This window comes from Wyeomyia smithii, chromosome 3 (genome assembly GCF_029784165.1).
Source record: "Wyeomyia smithii strain HCP4-BCI-WySm-NY-G18 chromosome 3, ASM2978416v1, whole genome shotgun sequence".
In the NCBI taxonomy this organism is placed as follows: domain Eukaryota; kingdom Metazoa; phylum Arthropoda; class Insecta; order Diptera; family Culicidae; genus Wyeomyia; species Wyeomyia smithii.
The window spans coordinates 219,015,232-219,038,449 of record NC_073696.1 but is presented as its reverse complement, the minus strand read 5'-3'; the positions used below and the strand labels follow the sequence as shown (position 1 = coordinate 219,038,449).

At 41.3% G+C, this 23,218-nt stretch overlaps 3 protein-coding genes and 1 long non-coding RNA gene across 4 annotated transcripts; 2 read left to right on the top strand and 2 right to left on the bottom strand.

The window, feature by feature from the left end:
- The first annotated feature begins 601 nt into the window (after positions 1–601).
- Positions 602–16,046, top strand: LOC129732005 (uncharacterized). Its single transcript, XM_055692452.1, has 3 exons — positions 602–1,677; positions 15,484–15,619; positions 15,696–16,046. Exons 1-3 carry the CDS (start codon positions 789–791, stop codon positions 15,961–15,963), a joined length of 1,293 nt encoding a protein of 430 aa, XP_055548427.1. The 5' UTR covers positions 602–788; the 3' UTR covers positions 15,964–16,046.
- LOC129732007 (uncharacterized) lies at positions 15,997–17,753 on the bottom strand. Its single transcript, XM_055692453.1, has 2 exons — positions 17,234–17,753; positions 15,997–17,180 (listed from the first exon to the last, which is right to left on the bottom strand). Exons 1-2 carry the CDS (start codon positions 17,300–17,302, stop codon positions 16,284–16,286), a joined length of 966 nt encoding a protein of 321 aa, XP_055548428.1. The 5' UTR covers positions 17,303–17,753; the 3' UTR covers positions 15,997–16,283.
- Positions 17,754–18,161: 408 nt separating this feature from the next.
- LOC129731989 (dnaJ homolog subfamily C member 3) lies at positions 18,162–21,184 on the top strand. The gene is made up of 3 exons (XM_055692431.1): positions 18,162–18,435; positions 18,643–18,756; positions 19,463–21,184. Exons 1-3 carry the CDS (start codon positions 18,342–18,344, stop codon positions 20,740–20,742), a joined length of 1,488 nt encoding a protein of 495 aa, XP_055548406.1. The 5' UTR covers positions 18,162–18,341; the 3' UTR covers positions 20,743–21,184.
- Positions 21,185–22,361: 1,177 nt separating this feature from the next.
- On the bottom strand, positions 22,362–23,012 carry LOC129733302 (uncharacterized). Its single transcript, XR_008729453.1, has 3 exons — positions 22,739–23,012; positions 22,504–22,632; positions 22,362–22,441 (listed from the first exon to the last, which is right to left on the bottom strand). It is a non-coding gene; the product is annotated as an uncharacterized LOC129733302 (long non-coding RNA).
- Positions 23,013–23,218: the final 206 nt, after the last annotated feature.

The window sequence follows — 23,218 nt, the reverse complement described above, 5'->3', positions numbered from 1 at the left end:
TATTTACCTCGGATGAATGCTTATTTTAAATTTTTGTTTCTTTGATTGTATCCATAGAAGGGAAAAAATGCTATGGTTTACCTGCGTCTACTGCGTTTTACTCAGTTGTACGTTTTTGGCAGTGTGACTCTTATGCGATTATGGGCAGAATGCTGGTGCATAATTTCTTGGTAAACTTTTCAAGAACAAACGGGAAGACTTTTTGTGAAGGTTAATTTTCTCGAAGATCGCGAAGCGTCGCGACTCGCGAGTTCACATCAACCAGCGTTAGTTTCTGTCGATATATGCTATCTTCCGTTCAAAATCAAAAAATATCACTATAAATACCAGCCAGTATATCAAATTATTCTAATTATAGTTCAGTTGCATGGATCGGAACGGCGACATTCAAAGGCAAAAAAACACACCAGCAATAAATTCGCATGTAAACAAACCACCAAGCGACTAGTTTATAAAAATAAACAAACGCCACCCTGTCTCTGGTTGCCAACGATGTAAAAAAACGGTAGAAAGTGTACTGTAGTACACCAACCAAACGGCGCGCGGTTGGCCAGCAGTGCCGAAATTTGATGCGCGTTCCGTAGAATCCATAGAAGCTAGAATAGCGTCACACGCGCGAGCATGCCGACGTCTGTCCGCATCTGGGAAACGCGACTTCAGTTGGCACCCGACGATGACATCGATCAAACGTGGGCGATTTTCCTCATAACGGTGAAAGACGTAGTGCAATTTCGGACGCGCGTTCGGACGGGATATATCTGCTCATCACATCGTTCTAGTTCTAACTAATGAAGTTTCCAAACACGTTAGATTTCAACACTTACCAGGCTTACTTTTGCTCACGTCATTTGTCAAATGACGAGAATCGGCAGCTGGATGCAATCAATCTGGAGTGGGACAGGAACAGTCCGGATCCGCTGAAGACGTTATGTTTAAATGCAATTGCCAACAATTGGCCCACGATTCCGTTCTTCCGAGAGATACCATTGTGCGAGGATAGGCACTATCTACTAGATTTGTTGGATTTGGATTTTCCTCTGGAGATTCTGTGCTCTAGAGTACGCAATGATGCTTTCTGGAAGCGTGCCTATGTCAAGCGTTGGAAGAATCGCTATCCTATCAACATTGATGGTAAACCATGGATAAGAATATATCTAGAGCAACATATAACAGACACGCTGGAAAATATGAAACCAGGAGAGTTCGATCAGGAAGGTTTCCAGAAATTGGCGGATCTTTGCTCCTTGCACGTCAAAGAACTTAAGCTGAACCAATTGCAGCCTTCAACAGGCGAAAGTGGAGACCATATTCCGCTGGATTCGGTTCTATCCAATCTGCGAGAGTTGAGAAGGGTAGACATCACGTATGATGTGAAAAATGCAGGACACAATTTCTACCTCGGTTGTGCCACCATCACGGAGAAGGATATAAAACTGATGACCCAAGGGCTGGAGCGATGTTACGAGCTAACGGAGTTTCGACTACACAGTACCAAACTGGAACCGACGATGATGAAACGGTTAGCATCGGCGATGGACAAAGGATGTCCGAACATAACCACAATCGCCTTTCCCCATTGTCGCTGTGGGGACGTAGGACTGCGGGCATTTTTCGAAGCACTATCGCCCGATTCGTTGCCCAATGTGCAACAGGTGATCCTAACAAATAACTTTCTGTGTAAGTATTGCCACTGTCATAACCCACCGTTTGAGCATACCTACCAACAACAAACTGGGCGAATTTTGTTTGCGGCAGAATAGGTTGCCAGAAGGTGTCATAATCAATTTAGAAGGGTAAAAAAATTTTCATATATGATTTGTGCTGTGTTTGATTTATTTTTGGCTGTTGTTAGATTTAATAACATCTATTTATGGCTTGTTGTAGGACTCAAATTAAGCCGTTTAGGTTGCCGTGATAGGTTGGGGAAAAAAAGTTGGTTTAAGTTGGCAGCGAGATTGGCAGCGCCTTTGGCAAACCATAAACGCGTCTTCTTCTCATTTTTCTTGTAAAATTTGCAAAAGTTGAGTTTGAAATTGTGGCAAATAATTGTTGCTTTCATATAAAATTGTCAAATTGCTTATTGTTTTTATATATAATTTGTGCATTCATTGTCGACAGTTTATTTTATTTGAATTCGAGTTTGCTAATCAATATCGAAACATGCTTTAGAAAAAAATCGAAAGTTATTTGTAATGAACTGAAGTTAACATCTAGAGCAGCTTATCGCTCAAGTTTAGTTTTCGCTGAATTTGCAGTACGTAAGAGAACGTAAAAGGTAAAAGAAAATGTTTGCCAAAACGGTGTGTACTTGTTGAGACATTTTTTATGACTTTTAAAAAACTACACGTGAGAAATTCAATGTTTAATACCCGTTTAGGTTTACGAGTATTCTTTGTATTTGTATAAACGATTTACAAACGCGCTGCTAAACGTGTTGTGAAAAGTTTAATTTATGTAATTTTTCGAAAATATCATTGGATAATTCATAACAAGCTTCAAGAAAAAATATACAAGCAAAATAAACTTATATAGTCCAGTGCGCCGCACAGTGCAACGTTTCATAAACAAAAATCAAAAAAGTTAATTTGTTATTAAACCAATTTAATATGTGGGTATGCTTCATTATAACATCGTAAGTCCTTTTATACGGTTATGAAACGAATTTACCGTGAGGTAGTTAAACTGTTTAAGTGACACGTTATTTTTAAAAATCTGCTTAGCTTTCAAATTATTTTTTATACCCTCTATATCTTTTCAAATTGTGTTATCCGGAAATTCCCTGGTTCTATAAATCAATAAGACGATTACTGTATTAACAAACAACTTTATTTCTTTACTCCGCGTTCTAACGGTTCTAACAATCTCACCATGCAGGGCCATACTCCAATTCCAAAACGTCACAACAATATCTCAGGGCCTCACTCGGGCACCACATCTCCCCTTGTTTTATAATAAAAAAATACATGTGATAGTCATCAAATTTTGCTGGTCTCTTGGTTGATCTACGTTGACGGCTTGGTTGCTGGTTTCCTTGGGTTGAATTTGGTCTTTCGGGATTCTCGTCTAACTCGAATCCATGGAACTCTTCTTCTGATGAAACCTGCGATTCCATCGGGATATGTTGGTACTCAACAGGTGGCTGACCTGAAGCTTGAATGGGGTCACACACTTTTTTCAAATGTGCGATGTTCCTTTCGTAGGATTTTCCATTTTCGGGATCTTCGATTGTCACTCGTGGACCAGACCGTGACACCACCAAGTACTGATTCGGGTTGTATGTGGTAGATAGCTTGTTTCCTGGCAGCAAGTTCTGCATGAGTACAGTGTCTCCGCTGTCAATTGATGACCGTTTAGCTCGACGACGTGTGTCCTCTATTTCCTTCCCTTTCGCTTTCAGCACTTGGTCCCGATCTCGATACTCCGTAGTAGTCGGCGCCGTCTCAACATCATTCACTGCTGGTAACTTTGATCGAATCGTGTGTCCGTACATGAGTTCTGTTGGCGTTTTCCCGGTAACTGAATGGGGCGTGGTATAGTACATGATTAAATAATCATGTAAGTCTTGCTTCCAGTCTCTGCCGAGAGCATGGCTAATCTGAAGTCTTTTCACTAGTGACCGATTTTGCCGTTCAACCAGCCCATTCTCTTGGGGCCAATATGGCGTTGAATGATTCAAAAATATACCTTTAGCCTTGCTGTACGCGCCCAAGTCGGTACCCATAAACTGTTTGGCGTTGTCCAAGGTTATGGTTCGAGGATAACCCAAACGAGTAAATATTCTATCCAGCCGGCTTACCGTTTCCTTCCTCCGCCGTGATTTTCGACATGATTTCCACCTCCTTATAGCGGCTGAAGTAATCAATGATTACTAACAGATATGATCCACGAGGCAAAGGACCGAGGAAATCTATTGCTAGGTCGATACAAGGTGCTGACGGTAATGTCCGTCGGCTCATTGGTTCGGGTCTATTAGGCAATCCTACCAATTGACATACTTCACACGCTTTTACTCGATTCGCAGCTGCATTGTCCATTCCCGGCCACCAAACTCGATCACGAAGACGTCTCTTCATAACTGTTTCTCCGGGATGGCCTTCATGGGCTATTTCGATAATCTTTGTCTTCAGCTTGTCCGGAACAACGAGTTTGTTTCCACGAACCAGTAAATCGCCGATAAAACCTAGTTCGTTCTTGAACGGTAAGAATGGTTTGACTTCCGCGGATTTCCAAATTCCGGAATGTAAGCATCGCTTCACGGTCTCAAGAGTCGCATCCGAGTTTGTCGCATCTTCTAGTTCTTGAATATCAATCGCAGCTGACTCCATTACAGCCAGCACCATGAAGTTGCTTTCAGCATCGAAATTTTCGGGTAACGGATTTTGGACCAGACGTGATAGAGGGTCAGCAATATTGGATGATCCTTTGCGATACTTGACCACAAATGAAAAAGATTGAATGCGTAACACCCATCTCTCGACCCTAGCACACAACCGAGAAGTAGGTTGGAAAATCGCTTCCAGCGGTTTGTGGTCCGTCTCAAGCTCAAAGACTCTTCCAAGCAGATATATTTCAAACCGTTCTACAGACCAAACCAAAGCCAATGCCTCCTTTTCGGTTTGGCAATATCTGCGTTCCGTTTCTGTTAGGCTTTTACTTGCGTATGCAATGGGTCGTGGTTCAGAATCGGTTTCTCCCTCGAACTGGATCAGCACAGCTCCGAGGGCTACCGGAGATGCGTCAGCCACAACTCTTGTGCGCAGATTATTATCGAAAAAATATAGTTGCTGAACGTTACTAATCATCTTGTTCTTTGCCCCACGTGAATTTAACACCTGAACGGGTCAATTCTCTTAGCGGGCCGGTGACAGTAGCCAAGTTCGGTAAAAAACGTCCCACATAAGTAACGAGTCCGAGGAAACTTCGGACTTCTTCGGAAGTCATTGGGGTTCGAAACTGTTGAAGTGCTTCAACTTTACTGTTCGACGGTCTGATGCCCTCTGGCGAAATGGTATGGCCGAGAAAATCCAAGTTGTTGACCTTGAACGAACATTTCTCTTGATTCAACAAAATTCCCCGTTCATTCAGAACTAAAAGGACCGATTTGAGCGCCTCGTCGTGTTCTTGTTCCGTAGCTCCGAAAATAAGTATATCGTCGATGAAGTTGACGGCATTCTTACTACATCGACTCAGAGTTTGTTCTAGAATGCGTTGGAATATTTCCGGTGCGATAGCGATTCCGTACATCAATCGTTTATACCGGAAAAGACCCATGTGCGTTATGAATGTTGTTATGTAGCGGCTTTCTTCTTTCAATTCAACCTGGTGAAAAGCCTCTCTAATGTCCAGGCGGCTGAAATACTTTGCTGAGGTGAACCGGGGAAGAAAATCTTCTATAGTAGGCATCATGTGTCGTTCTCGAAGGATAGCAATGTTCGCTCTTCGCATGTCGACACACAAACGAAGCTCACCGTTGTCTTTTACAACAGTCACCAAGGGTGAAACCCAGGAGCAACCACCTTCAACAGGCTCAACAATGTCACTGGCAAGCAACGATTCGACCTTTTTTCTATTTTAGTCAATAGAGCGATCGGAGGACGACGAGGGTGTTGACATACTGGAGGAACCGTAGCATCGATCGGGATTCCAACTTGCACACCGCTGATTTTGGGAAACGGACGCTTTTGTTCTACTTGGACCATGTTGACTCCCATAGAACTTGGCAGACCGATCATTAGGACACCCAAACTTTTGGCCGTAGCTCGACCTAGGAGGCACTGCTGACCACCTAGTACAACAAAAAATGTTGCAACCTGTTCAATATGTTTTTCTCCGTCTTCCAAAATAATTTGAGCATCGAATTTACCCAAAACAGTCAACGGTGTGGTGTCTTTGCCATATGGCAAAAATACCTCGCTACAACCCTTTTGCTGATTCCATATCTTGGCTCCTTTATTCTTAGTATACTCCCATGGTTTGTCATTGACAATATTCATCTTGCATCCTGAATCAATTATAAATTGTAAAACAATGCCTCCCAGTTGCAACCAAAGAAGCTCATCCCTGTCAATAATGCTAAATATGAAGCTTTGATCCTTTCGCCCCTCTTCAGTTACAATTTGCCTTACTCTTCGACGCTTATATTCTTTACGCTTATATTCTTTACTGAGGCCCCTGCTTGAACTCGGTTGTGGTTCCTCGGTGAACTTTCGTTTGGTCGCCAGGGTTCGGCATTGAGCAGCAAAATGGCCAATCCGTTTTCATTTATTACATTCTTTGCCTTATGCAGAACATTTCGGGTTGTTCGCGAAGTGATCCGTATTTCCGCATCTTGTGCACTCTTTGGTCGCATGGTGATGCCGAGGATAGTTCCAAATTTTATTAACGTTGCTCCCTTCGCCGTAAAGAACAGATCCGGTCTCCATAGTCCCCGTGGCAGAAATATTCATTTGTTGTGCCTGTTGCTTTACAGATTCATAAGAACTCACGATCTTGGCTACTTCATCGATGGTCAAGAAGTCTTTCTGCAGAAGATGCTCCTTAAGATCGTTTGGCGCAAATAAAACGATTTTGTCTATGACGCTTAAAGAACGACTGTCCTCGGCAGTCTTACCAAAATTACATTTACTCGCTTGGTCTTGGCACCGTAACATAAACTTTTCCAGAGTCTCCTCATGGTGCGGCCGTAGCGTCCAAAACACGTTTCGTTCAAATGTCTCGTGTTGTTTAGGTGAAAAATAGGCATCCAACTTTTCTATGGCTACTTTGTATGGATTTATGCCTTTCTCTTTATCTTCCGCAACATCGGCACCAGGAATAGACGAGAAAACTTCTTGCAAGTCTGGCCCGGCTTTCGCAAGGAATATAGGGGAAAGTAGGTAAAGACGGACACTGCGGGTAAGATGGACACTTTTAATATTTAACAAACTAGAATGTTTTATGATAGTTGAGTGATGCGAATACCTTCTTTATAGTGTGTTAATGCTTTTGAGTTGCATTATCAGTTTTCAGCAAGCAAACTGTCAAATTTGTGAGTAAAACAAAGAATATTTTCTTGAACGCGCAATTTGATGTAATTTTTATTCCACGGAAAATAGTGAAAAACTCGTGAAACACACGTGTTTTCATTTGTTCACAATAGTAAAGTGATTAATTAGTCTTTCCTCGGTTTTCTAGTGAAAATCCAGCAGATTTTCGATGTTCCGATGAAGAGCTACGATCGTTTGAAAAATTTACAACCAGGTCGGGCAAGACGGACACACTAAGGTAAGGAAAGATGGACACACGGATTTTCCAAGAATTTTCACGTGTAGTATCTGTTGTGTACTACAGATGTTCACAAAGTACACCCGCGAGAGAAACCAGCAGATATTAATCACTTCGCAGTTAGAACATAGGCGGAGAATTTTCGCCTTCATCGAAACCCATCCTCTCAAACTGTTCACGTGATTTATAGATGGACTCTAATAACGTAGAGTAATGTATGGCCATCACTTAACACATAAATCAAAAGAATACTTAACGTACTACATCTTTTTTGTGAGTGTCCACCTTTACCTTCGTAGTGTCCATCTTACCCACCCCAAGTGTCCGTCTTTCCCAACCGTGTCGAAAAACAGCAATTTGTAGTCTTATTTTTGAAGACCCAAAACACATAAAACTTGGAGGAAGTTCACTAATACCAAAAATGATTATGAAAACTAATGACCTTAAGTTTCAATTTGTATGACTACTGCGATCTAAATAGCAATACCTAAGTAATTATTTAGATTAAACCTTAGGGTGTCCGTCTTTACCTACTTTCCCCTATTTTTAATTAGCGTCAGATCCTTCTCGCCTGAAGCCGCGATGATATAATCGAAGTTTCGTTTATATTCGTGGCATTGCCTTGAATTAAAACGATTGTACATCCCATTTCTCCATTTCATAAACTTATCTGCGACCCTAAAATGATGCAAGCGACATTATGGCTACCTTTTTAGGTTATTTTTCTATGTTATTCGTACTGATTAGTTCTATTCAACTGATCGTCGTTGTTTTCAGTGTGGAAGTTTTCCACCTTTATCGCTGTATAGCCACTACTACTGTAGTCTATCACTAATGTGATGATTAACCGCTATCGCAGCCGCTACTCTATCGTAGCCTATCGCTTCCTGCGTCGAAATTTCTCCCCACTGCACTTTGGCAGTCACTGCAACCTTATGCAGTATTCACTTAAATTTCCACCGCACCTCGGCAGTCGCTATACTTCTCTTTTTGTGCAGTATACAATTCGAAACCACTACCTCTTGCACCTTCCGGTGATACAACGCGACGCCTAATCACCTTAAAAATAAAAACGGCATTTTATTTTGTTTTCTAACCTCCAACTTTCCTTTTATAAAAAATCATTTTTTTTAAACACTGGTTCGCGTTGATACCTTTACAGTCTCTTACCTGTCCTAACCCAAACTCGTCGCCAGTGTGTTATCCGGGAATTCCCTGGTTCTATAAATCAATAAGACGATTACTGTATTAACAAACAACTTTATTTCTTTACTCCGCGTTCTAACGGTTCTAACAATCTCACCATGCAGGGCCGTACTCCAATTCCAAAACGTCACATCAATATCTCAGGGCCTCACTCGGGCACCACACAAGTAAATCCCAAATGGCAATGGAAGAGGCACAACTTCATTTCACATGTTACAAATAAGACATATTGTAGCACATGTGAAAGTTAAAGGCTTTTTGGTCATGCTTCTTTATGCTTAGAGAAAAAGGACGGTTTCGATTCAAGGTCGAAATAACCCTATGAATCTCACTTTTTCTTTTTATTTGAAATTTTGGAAGTGGTTGTGATTGCTCAAATATTCTCTTTCCAAAAAATAAACACGTTTTTGCATGAAACCTTTACTACCAAGTATCGTACATCGCGCCCATATTTTTTTATACAACATGTAATTTATGTGCAAAACAGAACAGTATAAAATATTTCCGGAATAATGATGTTAAATGTTTTGCAACACTAACTGTACGTAAACATAATTAACGGGGAATTAAATGAAAATAAATATTAAACCTTATGGTGGTGGCGTTTAAGTCACCTTTCAATCGCCTAGGAATTATGTAACAATGCTTTACAAGTCTGCCCATCTCAAAATGGATAATATTTCAGGAAAATTATCATTATCTGGCGTTTAAGATATTTTTGCGATTAGGTATGTAATGCTCATCACTTATGCAAATAGTAGCTATCATCAGCACTATTTTTTTCGTGTCACACCTATATGAAAAAAAATGTTGTTTTGATTTTTGTCCCGTATTACCATACATTCAAAATGAAATTCCAAGATCGTCTGGGGTTGAACTCAGGCCAGTTGGGTGTGCGGACGTAAACATCACAAGCATTGAACATCAGTTTCAAAACTTCTTGTGATTTTTCTTAAACTAAAGCGTCCAGATTTAACCATTGCTTTGAAGAAAAATTCAGTGCTTGGTACAATAAGTTCCGAGTTCTGTCTGCAAGCTTATTTTCTTGTAGGAGACTGAACCACTGCGACCATTATTTGATCTATTGTGGTATACCCCAACTTACAAGTGCGTAGAGCCGGTTCATCACCATTGGGCGAGTTGATGTCCTTGCTATATTGCAAACAACGCACTTCGTATAAAGTTTTTTACCGCACTCGCCGTAGATTTGCAGACCGATGTCATGGCAACAGTTTCCTGAAGCCGCCGCCGATGATGACGGCGCTACTGTTGGAAATATGGTCATAAGCTCCGTTCATTGTGCCGCATGTGTTACTGTGCGGATTTTTGCGTGCTTCTAACTACATTGAATGTAGGGCTATCCGAAACGCGTTGAAACATGTTTGAACGTGACCATTTATATCCTGCACAAAATCCGTAAAACGTTCAAGACAAAACAATCGTTTTTCGCTTTCTGCATTTCTTCACACCATTTGCAGCAACAGTTGATCTCGCATGGACGGTGCCTAATCGGCTGTTTCGCAAGCACTGACAGCCTTTTGACTTATAATCGAGCCAGAGAGCCAGAGAAAAACGGCTTCAAGCGAAATGTATGGGGATGACGTTCGTGACAAGGATGTGTAGATTTGCGCTAGCTTGTGGTTCATTGTTCGCCTCTTTACGCCATTTTACTCCGCCGAAGATGGTCTCAAGCACACATCGTACGAAAACGGCTAGTCCTCCTCGAGCATTGTCCATGTCTCGTGCCCGTAGAGGACTATCGGTCCTATGAGCGTCTTGTACATGGGAGATTACCAGACCTCAACGTTTTGTAGAGTCCATAGTAGGCCATAGTGAGAGTCCAAAAGCGGCTTGGTAACATCTCACGAAGCGGCTAGCGGCGAGAGACGGCGAAAGATCATCTGGGGGAGCACTTTGTAGGCTGCATTGAAAATCATGATCCCTCGGTAGTTGTCACATTCCCTTCTAGTATATTGGGCATATTTCCCCCCTTCTTTACGCTCCTCTGGCAGTTGTTCTGCATTCCAGATCCTGACTATCAGCTGAAGCAGACAGGAAGCCAACCTATCCGGGCCCAGATTGATAACCTCCGCTGCCATGCCATCCTTTCCAGCTGATTTGTTGTTCTTGGGCTTTTGAAAGCCAGTGGCCAGTCTTGGTTCTCTGCTTCTGCGCCATTCAGGTGTTCATTGTAGTGCTGCTACCACTTGTCGATCTCCTCAAGTTCTTACGTCAAGGTTTCTCCATCTTTATTCTGACAAATTTCAGCTCGCGGGTTGCGTTTAGTTCTTTGTAGAATCTACGTGTTTCTTGAGAACGATACATTGCCGTTCCAAGGAAATCTGTCCCATGTTCTAAGAAAACCTTTTGGATACTGGAACAGTTTTGCTAACGGTAGTACAGCTGCTCCATTTCTTCACTCCAGCTCTTCCAGACGCTTGTCCCGGAAAAGATGGGTCTGCTGTCTTCGTTTCTGTTTGTATCCCCAGCAAAACAGAAGTCATATAAGGATGTTAATTCTAAGTCGCTCAAGTGTGCATATCAAGTTGAAATTACACAAGATGCAACATTAAATTTGTTTATATCGTATAGAATTTAAATCCCATAAACGCAATATTGAGCTATATATGAAGCAATTTAACGTGTCAAATAAAATTGTAAAAAGTGTCATTCCTCTAAGTCGTATAGAATGCAATTTAAAGATTCAAATGAGGCCATCTAAGATAGCCTGCGAAGTTATACAAAATTGTAACCCTTTTTTTTGGCCTCCAGATTTGTACAAATAGGCTCATTTTATGCATCTTATATGGTCATTTTTTACAAATAAAGGTTCACCTAACAGAGTTGAGCGCGAGTTATATGAACCAATTTGTTTGTTGGGTCGACTCACTTACTTCAGCAGCCTAGAGCCTCCATTCTACTCGGTCCTGGGCTACTCGTCGCCAGTTTTTTAGACGTCTCGATACTCGCAGATCCGCTTCAACCTGGTCAAGCCATCTAGCACGTTGGGCCCCTCTATTCCTGGTGCCGGTGGGGTCCTTGAAGAGAACCGATTTTACCGCACTGTCATCCGGCATCCTCACGATATGCCCGGCCCATCGTAGCCTCCCGAACTTCGTCAGGTGTGCAATGGGAATCTCTCCAAGTAGTGCCTGTAGCTCGTGGTTCATACGCCTACGCCACTCTCCGCTTTCGGTTTGTACTCCACCAAATATTGTCCGCAACACTTTCCGTTCAAATACGGCCAGTGCGCGTATGTCCTCTGTGAGCAGCGTCACGGTTTCGAGTCCATAGAGACCTACGGGTCGAATTAGGGTTTTGTACATCGTTAGTTTCGTGCAGCGGCGTATGCTCCTGGATCGAAGCGTCCTGCGAAGGGCAAAGTAGGCTCGAGTTCCAGCTTGAATACGTCGTTGGACCTCCTTACTTGTGTTATTATCGGCGATTACCAGAGATCCCAAGTATACGAACTCCTCTACCACTCCGAATTTGTCGTCGTCCATGACCACCGTCCGTGGTAGGCGAATGTTAGTTTCTTTCGAGCCTCTTCCTATCATATACTTGGTTTTCGACGCATTTATTTCTAGTCCAAGTCTTCTAGCTTTTACCACAGACAGACGTCCAAGCAAGAACATCATTGATTAAAATTTCCGTCTAAATTTTCAAAGTAAATTGCGTTATAAATCACTTGCACACTAGCGCTGCCAAAAAACTTTACACAAGTTTGGAACTCAGCTTGGACGTCTGTCTGCGCTTTTACTTTTAGTCTGGCGTAGATTGCCTCCGCCGTCGCTGAGTTTCTTGTAATAATGTCCAGGTCGTCTGCGAAGCCTCACTGGATCGACTCACTGTCACTGATTTTTCTCGACGAATCCAACCGCACCTCCCGCTGCGTTGTTGATTACTGCTTCCACAGTACTCCAGCAGTCTTTCAGAGGGACTTCGATACACACTTAAAACTGATTGCCGAGAGCTCAACAGCTGAGAATTCAGCAGAATGTTTTGCATGTCTTCGGCAGAACTTGCAAGAACTTCGGCAAACGAAACTTCAACACCTGCAGGTTTACGGTACATCGATATATTTGCTGAAATTCGCAAAACAATTGCCGAATTCGATCAGCTATTGGGAAGTTTTTCGAGATAAGGTAAGTGCGTAGGCTTTCCCTCATCCGGCAAAGCTGCCTCAAGGTTTTGCGCGACTTTGGGGAGTATAATAGTCGCTCCAGATCATACCGTGGCGGGCGACGGTAGCGAATGTTGTTGACTACTAGGAGTTTTTAGCGCATTTTGACCATTAGGATATAGTGGTCAGAATCAATGTTTGGGTCACGATATGTTCGGACGTCGATAATATCCGAGAAGTGCCTTCCGTTAATCAAAACGTAATCGATTTATGTTTTAGTCTGTTGTGGCGATCTCCAGGGGTGGCATTATGCAGCTCGATTTGAACGATTTTCGCTATTTCCGAGCACGTCACATACTGCCAGTTTTGCTTTAAGCTCAAAAGGAGCTGTCAAAGAGTCGAAGGCCGTTCGTGAGCCGGTATGTACTGAACTGACCAATAACAGGTCTTAATTCTTCCTCATGGCCAACCTGAGCGTTAAGATCTCCGATAACGATTCGACGTCATGTTTTTACTGCTGGCTTGTAAGGCCTGCAGTAACCCTCAGTCTCACCGGAGGACCATCGGGACAGTACTGTTTAGAGTCCCACGGACGTTGATCAGCCTCCCTTAGCGTGAAAAACAGATACTGTTTTGAGCCGCACCATCTTGGTGAAGACCCTCGGCCAATGATCACGTCGCACCTTCGGATGCTGTTGTCGGATGACAACATTGTCCAACATACACTAACCTGTTGTGTCTATGTTTCAGCTGGCAGTCTATTGTGATCGTATGACCCGTGTAGGTGTAAAATAAGAACTTGTGAGGACCCCGGCGCTAAGTTTGTCGCTCCTTCCAGGTTGTCAACTTACCATTTTGAAGTACAGCAAACATATAATTTGCTCAGTCGGCCACACACAAACATTTGCTTTAAATTATTCCGTTTACCTCTTTAATGTTAACTTTAGAGAAATGAGCAACTTGTGGGTATGAGGGTATTTGAGCTCGAAACTTCCCTAATATTAACCACGTAGCAAGAAAATGATGATAATAATTGTTCTATCATAAAAAAACTTGTCCTGTTTTACTGTAGATTCATAACACTCGCCACGATAAGCAGATTGGTGTGCTTCGCCAAAGCTTCGGGATTACCAGGCTGCGGAGGAATACGCGCAACAGCTCGAATGACAGCTAGTGCAGGATTCGCACAGCTATCAGGAAGACTACAACGGCGACACCAATAGTGAGGCACCGATCGCATAAACGACTGATATGACGGAAAACACAAGGTAGCGGTAATTAAGTAGAATCTGACCTGGGTAAGTCGACGAAAGAGAACAAGGCTAAGTACAAACGAGCATGGGACGACATGATCACGATTCTCAGACGAAAAAAGCGCCAGCAAGAGGATCGTGAACATAAGGAAGTATCTGTCTTGTGCTAGCGATATGCGAAATTTCTATGAGAAGGTTAACCAGTCTTGCAGAACCTATGCGCCACGACGCGGATGTGGTCAACAGGTGAAAGGAGTCCTTCGATCGACAGCTGCCAGTAAAGACAGACGGCAGAGCGGGCTTTTTAAGCATAGTAGAGAGGCGTTGGCTAGCGCACTGCACTGAGTCATTTTCAGGATTTGGCAGTGGATGCAGAGAATCGTCTGGTCCATCTACAAAAAGAACGACAAACTGAAATGACGAAACTACCGCCGCCTACAAAACAATCTCGCAGATCCTGTTTCGTCGTCTAACACCTTTAACTAAGATATACGTAGATCAGTATCAAGCGGGTTGAATGAAAGCCTATGCCACCACGGACCAGATCTTTTCAATCCGACAGGTCTAACAGAAATGTCGCGAATACAACGTGCCCACATTTCACATCTTCATTGACTTCATGGCGGCCTATGATACTTAACAGCTCAAGAACAGATATGGCAGATCATACACAAAAACGAATTCCCGGAAAAACTGGCACGGTTGATCAAGGCTACCATGGCGCAAGTGTTGTGCGTGTTCCGGAGATACTCTCGAGTTTCTTCGAATCGCGTAGAGGTTTAAGCCAAGGTGATGGACTTGCTTGTGCAGGCATCATCACGGGGTGCACGATTTTCACAAGGTTGGTGCAGCTTCTGGACCTCGTGAATGACTTTAACATCATAACTTGTAAATTTGCGACAGCGGAGGACCCCTACGCCCGACTGAAAGCCGGAGCCAGACGAATTGGACTGCGGGAATGCATCGAAAACGCAATACATGCGAACTAGTGGCTCCAAGGAGTCTTCTCATTGAAGGAGAACAACATCAGCCTCCCAACTCAAGTCTCTCTAGACAGTGATGAACGTAGGTAGAGTCTCATTTCTCATTTCGGAAGACACCGAATTCGAGCGCGACGCATGAAGCTGATGCTGTGTAAAACCCAGATAAGACCGGTAGCCCCCTACGGAATCGAGTCAACAACGCATCTCGCAGAGGACTTGAATGCCCTTAGAGACATTGAAGTGAAATCCATAATCAATTGAAAACATGTTGAAAAATGCATTTTCTTTTTTGAACTCAAGGTTTCTCACAAAAAAAAATGACAAAATTAGTATTTTTATGCAATTTTTACTAATTTCGTAATTTCTATTTTCAACCGAATTTTGCAATACTTTAAGTTCCGAGCTATTTTGTTTTAATTAAAGATAGAACGATGCCTCAATTTTTTTCGAGACTATCGATGCTACTAAAGAACGAAATTAGACAGGAATTTTAGATCTGCTATCAACGGTTGGGTGAATTGACGTGAAATTCCTCACAATCTTGATAAATAAAATGTTAGTAGGTATCATAGATTATGTATCGCAGTAGTTTGATGTTGGTATGCTTGGCAATTGTAAGCTAATCAAAACTATACTGATAACATGAAATTTACAGCTTCCGAAAGCATCCTTGACTTGGTGCACTTGATTCGTCGACGACCGGTCGAACATTTGGATCTTCGCCTCAACCCCATCCTAACTGAGGGAGCGATTTCTGTGCTGACCATGATTTTCTATCTGCCACTAAAGGAGTAATTGATGCTAGACAGGTGCATCCGGCGAGCGAATCTAATTTCTCATATGTGCGTTCTTTTCTTCCACCCGCAGACTCAACCTCAGCTGCTGCTCTATCGACGAACAAATCGAAGACTTTCTGCTGATGACGATTCGCTTTAACACCAGCATAGAGGTGCTGAACTTCTCGTCCAATCCGTTGGGGGAAGCGATGGGCGAGAAGCTGGTGGCGAGGGTTAGCGAAAACAAAAAACTGCAACAGTTTGATTTGCGCAATACGGATATTTCGCCGGAGGTACGCGCGGTTATCGACGAGGTGGTCATAAAGAATCGAACTCCGCATAGTCTAAGCCATTGGTAAGGGTGGTCTCTGTGTGTAATTATTTCATGTGACTTCAACAAATCAAATAAACTTTTATTGTTGTGAAAATTACTCAAAACAGCAATTATTGGACTCTATTTGTAAGTACAAAAAATAGACGGTTTTAGCTCACGTCAAGCTAAACACAGGTTATTTTTCACAATTTTTTTGGGATTTCATCCGTGGTTACGGTTTTATTAGTTAGTATTTTCTCCAGACATCACTTACATCTGAGAACATTAATGATGCTGAATTTCAATGTGGAAGACACTTTTGGGGCCTTAAACTAGAGTTCTAGCTTATAATAAATAATCATCATTTTACCCAACTCTCTCCGGCTCCCTGGCGATTAGTTTCTTCCGATTAGTGTAAGACCTTACAGAAAACGACGGCTCGCAATCTGGTTCACATTTCAGCCTCTCTCTTCGTCTCGCACGCAATGTATGACATTGATATGTCCTCGGTCTAAGGTTTGTCCAGTGGAACTTAAGAGCCCTTTCGTGGGCGTCTTCATGGTTTCTAATATTCTCCAACTGATCGTACTTTTTCCGGCAGTAAGGACACATTTGCTTATCCTTACGAATTGAAAGAAAACATTTCTTTCCAGTGATTACTTCTGGATGGCTTATTTCATGGCGCAGCACGAGATATTCTTGGTCGAAACTTTCATCGCAAAAGCGACACTTGAACAGTCGAATAACTCTTGCCGTACTTTTGGTATTTCCAGCAATATTTTGTAGACCTTCCGGTACACTGCTGATACTGGGGTCGGTCGTAATTTCCGACTTCAAATATCCAAGAAAACGTTGTAAGAGTGGGCAGGTTTCGATGAGTGTTCTTTGATTGCTGGAGGTTTTGAATGAATGGAACAGGTTGATTTTAAACAGCTGAATGTCCGAAGTAGTTTCTGCGCCCAGGACTTGTTCGTAGCGCTGTCCCAGCAAACATATCAAGTGATACTGTTCGACAAAGACCATATCGAACACGTCGTTTATGGGTTTCTGGCAAAGAACGCAGGCCGCGAATTCTGTCAACTTTTTCAGTTTTAATCTCAGCTTTGTTTCAAACACCTCCCGCAGCCAGGATAGTAGGGAGCGATATTCTTGTAGGGTTGTATCACTTATTTTGTTAATTTCAAAGTTTTCTGGTTGGGGTTGGTTGTGATCGTTGTGATGAGTTGGATGCTGTGACTCTATTGCAGCTATTTCATCTACAGGCTGGAAAAAAGCAAACAGTTCTAGAGATTACAACAGTATAAGTAAACACTTACATCCTCGAAAAGGAGTGGCTCCAAGTGGCTATAACGTGCATCTTCGGTTTCCATGCAAATGTTATCCATCGTTTTCCAATTTTCCCTGTTTTATTTCGAACAATTAGGGCGTGAAATCGACTAGTTTGGCGAAGATTGGTGCGTGTTTACATGTCTCCTTACCGAGAGTATTATTGCGTACGTCAAAACTAAACTATATACTACGAAATAAGCGAAGATCCTTGTATTTGTAGGTCAGTATATTTGTAGAGAGTTATCTACGCGAAGGTTCCCACTAGGCGTATTGTACCGGGTTTTTGGTTGTACGTATTTCATCCTGATTGTATGCTTTACCAAGAGCGCTGATGGAAATTGTTTTATGCTTCATTTGTAACCGTCCGTTATTAGTTGAGATTTAGGCGTTTTTCCATGCAACGTTGCCTAACGACGCGGCGAAGTGAGAACAATGTACGATCTGAAAATTCGTTCAAATTACTTATCAAACAAAATCAAAATGAATCGAATGTTATGATTTATCTTGTTTAATTAGATAATTTTTCACATATGGGCTTAATTAAATAAAATGTTTGCATTTTGATTAATTTAAAATGTATAAAAAATGTTAGCATGAGAAACAAAGTCATGTTTGAAAAAATAAAATTTAATAGTTCATGTAGATTGTTTCAAGAGTTTAACAGTGGATATTAATTCAAATTTGTTTTTTTGCAACCATATTTGAATTCTTATGGTTTTTCAAACTTCTTTTTAAATATTTAAAATAACTTAAATAAATAATGCAATGATGTATCTCAGAGAAAACATTTACTTGCAACCCTGCTTATCAGATCCTCGCCCGCCTATGCAGCATAACGGTGGACAAATCACCTTCGACCCTCGACCAATCACCGTTGACCACACAAACAGCGGCTGTCAAAACAGCTCGAATCATCCGCTAGCTGCTGGTTGTTTTTTCACAACACGTCAGTTGTACAACCATCGTTCAAGAAGTCTAGAAGTAAGAAGTTTGCCAAAGATTGGCAAAGTTATGAAGTTAATCTTACAAAAGCTGTGATTGGAGTGCTGTTTTGCGTTTTGGAGATAATCAGGGAAAAAAGCAGATCGGCGCAAGATGCTACTCAATATTTACGAAATGTCGCAGCTCAGTGATAGCCAGCGGCTCAGTACGGTGCTACTGTTTCTATTTATAGAAATGTTCATCGGCCGTAAGTCCAGTTAACTTGAATAATATGATTAATTTGCTTTGTTCAAGCGCAGCCTTAAAATTGATTGTTTTGTATAGTATTTTCAATATTAAAAACTGTTCAAACATGATTTATTTTGCTGTTCTTCACAGACAATGAAACACTGACGTGTCCTAAATTGGGTGTTCGAATACATACAATATTTACTATTTACATTTTTCATTTCAGGTGCACAATCCGCGGCCTCACAGGCAGAGATTGAAAGGCATTTAGAAATGGGACGAGATTTTTTAGCCCGAGGACAACTATCTGACGCATTAACACACTACCATGCCGCTGTTGGTAAGTTAAGATAACATTTGTCAATAGGATTATAATCTTTTTAACATTTATCTCCACAAAAACGGTTGTTTCTTTGTTTTGAATCTATCTAAATACGTAAATGTCCAACGATTTCATTGCCTTGTTCCAAACGCGATATTTTGTGCGACAGATACTTTCACACTGTTTAGAAAATTACCTACATACTTTATTGCTCGACGGTGTGATGGGTCTTCCTCACTTTAGTTACTTCTGATTTTCAATTTAATCTTTAAATCAATATCTTTCTTCAAAATGTTATATAGACAAAACAAAAATCACGCGCTCTACTTTTGGCTTATCAACTATTCAATTAGTGATTAGTGAAGAGTATTTTGTTATTGTTTAAAAAAAAAACCCGTTCGATCGAAAAAGAATCTTTTATGTTATATTTTCTTCGAAACGGGGTCCACAAAAGTCCAATGACAAAAATAAAAACTCACACGTAATATAATCGAAAAAAAAAACGTGTATTCTAAAATTAAAATTAAAATGTTTTTGCTTAGTATCCAATGTTCCTATATCATTCGCTATTACTAGGTAATCACGGAGCACAACATTCCAGTACTAAATATTTACTTATTAACTGTTTTCTACTACCGTTTTTCGATTTATCTAAACATTGAAACAGAATGCCTGTTATGTAATACGTACTCATTTGCTCCTCAATATCCTATCTCATCCACAGAGGGCGACCCGAACAACTACCTAACATACTTCAAACGTGGCACGGTTTATCTAGCCCTGGGGAAGGCAAAGTTCGCTATCAACGATTTTTCCCGTGTGCTAGAACTGAAGCCAGATTTTCTGGCAGCCCGAGCCCAGCGAGGTCAGGTCTATCTGAAGATGGGTGATTTCGATAATGCCGAGATCGATTTCATGAACGTACTCCGCTTGGACCCCCACAACCACGAGGTGAACTTCCAATATGCACGAATCGATCCAGCCCGTGACCAGTGGGCCCTTTGCCTGGATGTTACCCAGCGGGGAGACTGGACAACGGCTATCGCTTTGCTGACGCAGCTGCTAGAGATGTGTCCCTGGTCGGTGGAAATCCGTGAGATGCGCGCCCAGGCCTACATTCGCATCGGGGACCGATTAGCAGCCGTCACCGAGTACCGGTCAGTAAACCGATTGTCGCTAGATAGTACTGACGGATACTATAAACTATCAAAACTTTTATACGATCTGGGCGATTCGGCTGCGGCTTTGAAAGAAATCCGCGAGTGTTTGAAGCTAGATCCTGAACACAAAGACTGCTTCCCATTTTATAAAAAAACTAAAAAAATTGATAAGATCTACTCCGATGCACAGTCAGCGTTAGAAGAACAACGGTACACGGATTGTGCTGAATACGCGGAAAAACTTGTGAAGTTAGAACCCGATGTGCCCATGATCAGGTATAACGGAAAGCAGCTGCTCTGCTCCTGCATGTTGAAAGACGAACAGTTCACATCTGCCGTGGGTCGCTGCCGGGAGGCTCTAGACATATATCAAGATCCAGAGGTGATGTGCGATCTGGCCGAAGCGCTCCTCGGTGCTGAAATGTACGACGATGCTGTACAGCAGTATCGCGAAGCACTAGATATCAACGACAGTCTCCAACGAGCCAAAGAAGGTATCGAACGCGCCCAACGGTTGCAAAAACAAGCGGAACGGCGTGATTATTACAAAATCCTAGGGGTAAAGCGATCTGCCACCAAACAAGAGGTAGTTAAAGCTTACCGGAAAGCCGCTCAAAAGTGGCACCCCGATAACTTCCAGGGGGATGAGAAAAAGGTAGCAGAGAAAAAGTTTATAGATATTGCTGCGGCGAAAGAAGTTCTTACCGACCCGGAAAAAAGGCGGCAGTTTGATGCCGGCGAAGATCCGTTAGATCCGGAAGCCAATCGAGGCTTTGGAGGCGGTAACCCATTCCATCACTTCCAGCACGGGTCTCCGTTCCAGTTTAAATTCCATTTCACGTAGAAGTTGTGACTAACCTCCTTTTCTACACGATTTTACTAATGTTCACCTGTTGATGCCGTGCAGTGCCAGCTTTAATTTATTGCCTCTAGCTTGGTTTGTTTTTTCCTTATAGTTTATCAGTTGTAAAATAATGCTTCTACGCTGTCATCAACAACACAAACTAGGCAAATCACTAAAAGTTGTCGAATTTAAGATGCAATCATTATTCTTTCAAAAAGAATTTTTTCAACCCGTCTCCAGTGCGAGAAATGATTCATGTTGAAAAGAAAAATTATGAGATGCATTAGGAAACAATGATTGATTCAAGTTTAATTGAAAAGCAATTTCGTTTCCTCACATTTCTCGTTTTTCTTCGACTATCTCAGAGAACTGAATTAGATTGAGATAAAACCCTTAGTGTAAATGATCGCCTATCACATTAAAATATAGCGTAAGATTATTATCCCAGAGGCTATTGTATTACTTCCGAAATCACTTACATTCAAAAGAAACTTGAATGTGCTGTAACCATCCTTCTCCATATTTTTTTTTGGGTTTTGAATATGAACGACTCGGGAGACATTTTCTTATTTTTTCTAACGGTTTATTTTTTGTTCCTGTTTCGTACCTTGATTTGCAAGTGGAAATATTTTATTTTTCTACAGGGTCAAATGTTAATATCTTCTTATTTTTTTTTGAAAGTGTTTGGCAGAAATCCATGACTTTTTATAAGTGAAGTTTTGCTTATGATAAATTTCAGCGTTTATACAGATCTTGGAATTTTCACGAAAAAAGATTGTTCCAATTTCTTGCTGCTTTTTGGGGTTTTTTCGAAACACCAAAAATAAAAATCACAAGAGTTGTGTGCATAGCCACGACCTCAAAGTTGACGTAGGACTACATTCAGCTGTTTGTTACAATACAATACATGCATTGTCAATTCGAGAGTGACCGTAAAGTCAGTGTTACACTATTTGAGCAATGGTCAAAATTTTGACCTTCTGACATAATGGTCAAATTTATTTGACATCATGATTGTTGTTTGCCACATGTAAAATTGGAGAGTGACAGACAATTATCTTTGACCAAATTTTTACTGTCAAAAAGTGACAAATATTTGACGCTTGGTCAACTAGAGCGATAAGTTCGAAGCAAATTTCTCCTTCCCGCATAAACAAATACCATACACGAATTGTTTCCCGTATAGTATCTTAACCATTTATAAAACAGTCACACAACCATTTACATACCATATCAGCTTCAGTTTTGACCATCTAGTTTATAGTAAACTGAGAAAAAACCATTTGGTAAACTAGGCGTTAGGTATGGTTACCATTCAAAAACAGCGATTTTCCCGAACATATTTTTTTCGATATTATACACGATATGGTAAACTAATAATCCAAAATTTTGTACTAGAACTATTCTTCAATTAGTATAAGTATGTTATTTTGCAGTAGTTTCCAGTTGTTCAGGTATCATTTCATGAATGGTATATTTATATTGATTTATATTCTGATAATCGTTCGTGGAATAGTCGTGATATTGTTTTGAATATAAAGATTGTTAGTGGCGATTTCTTTTTTTTTGCAAAATCATTGCCATCTTGCACATTTCTATTTGTGACTGGTCATATTTGCATTCTTCCAGGCTGCGAGGGGCGCTGTTTTGCATTCGTCGTCGTGCAATGTGGACTTCAACATCGTTTTGCTTGAAGATACTGGATAGAAAAAAGAATTGTATAAATACTAAAGCCGAAAGATTTGTGACCAATTTGATTACTTTTCATTATAGTTTGACATACACGTGCGACTACAGCGTTTACTGGAAGATATCTCTTCGTTTTTCGATAGAGCTTCAACCGTTGAAGGTGTGGTGGACAAACAGTGCTCACTATCCTATTTGGGGATACTAAATATAAATAGTTCAAGTTATTCAGTTTAGTACAGTGATAACTGATGAAAGACATTATCACGAACAGTTACCATACTTCATTAAGTACAGTTGAAATCCTTACCGCTTCAGCAATAGTTTTTGATTATGCGGGTTCCCCAATAATTCTTGGGAAAGTATGGGCTTTCTTATATCATCATCAATGTTCATAATTTTTATCCGACACTAATAACATAACTCTCTCAAAATAATGCGGTGGCCCTAAAAAGATTCAAAGTGGCAACTAGGGTCGATTTCCTGGATCCAAAAATACACATATTTAGCAGTATTTGACATTCTTCGGCTATTTTCCAGGGACCGTAAGTCAACATCTTGAATTTTTAAATGACTATAAATCGATAAACCTTTTCAGTGTTACCACATTACTTCCAGAGCTAATTTATCAGTGTTGGGTGAAAGTTATTGCTGTTGGTCACTGCCAAATGCAACAATGCAAATAATGTAGTTTTATCACAGAGAACAGACGTTCATCTTATTTTCAGAGGATGTGTAAAAACTTGAAACCGTCATTTAACCGTAAGTGGTAAAGCTTCCCGGATGTGGC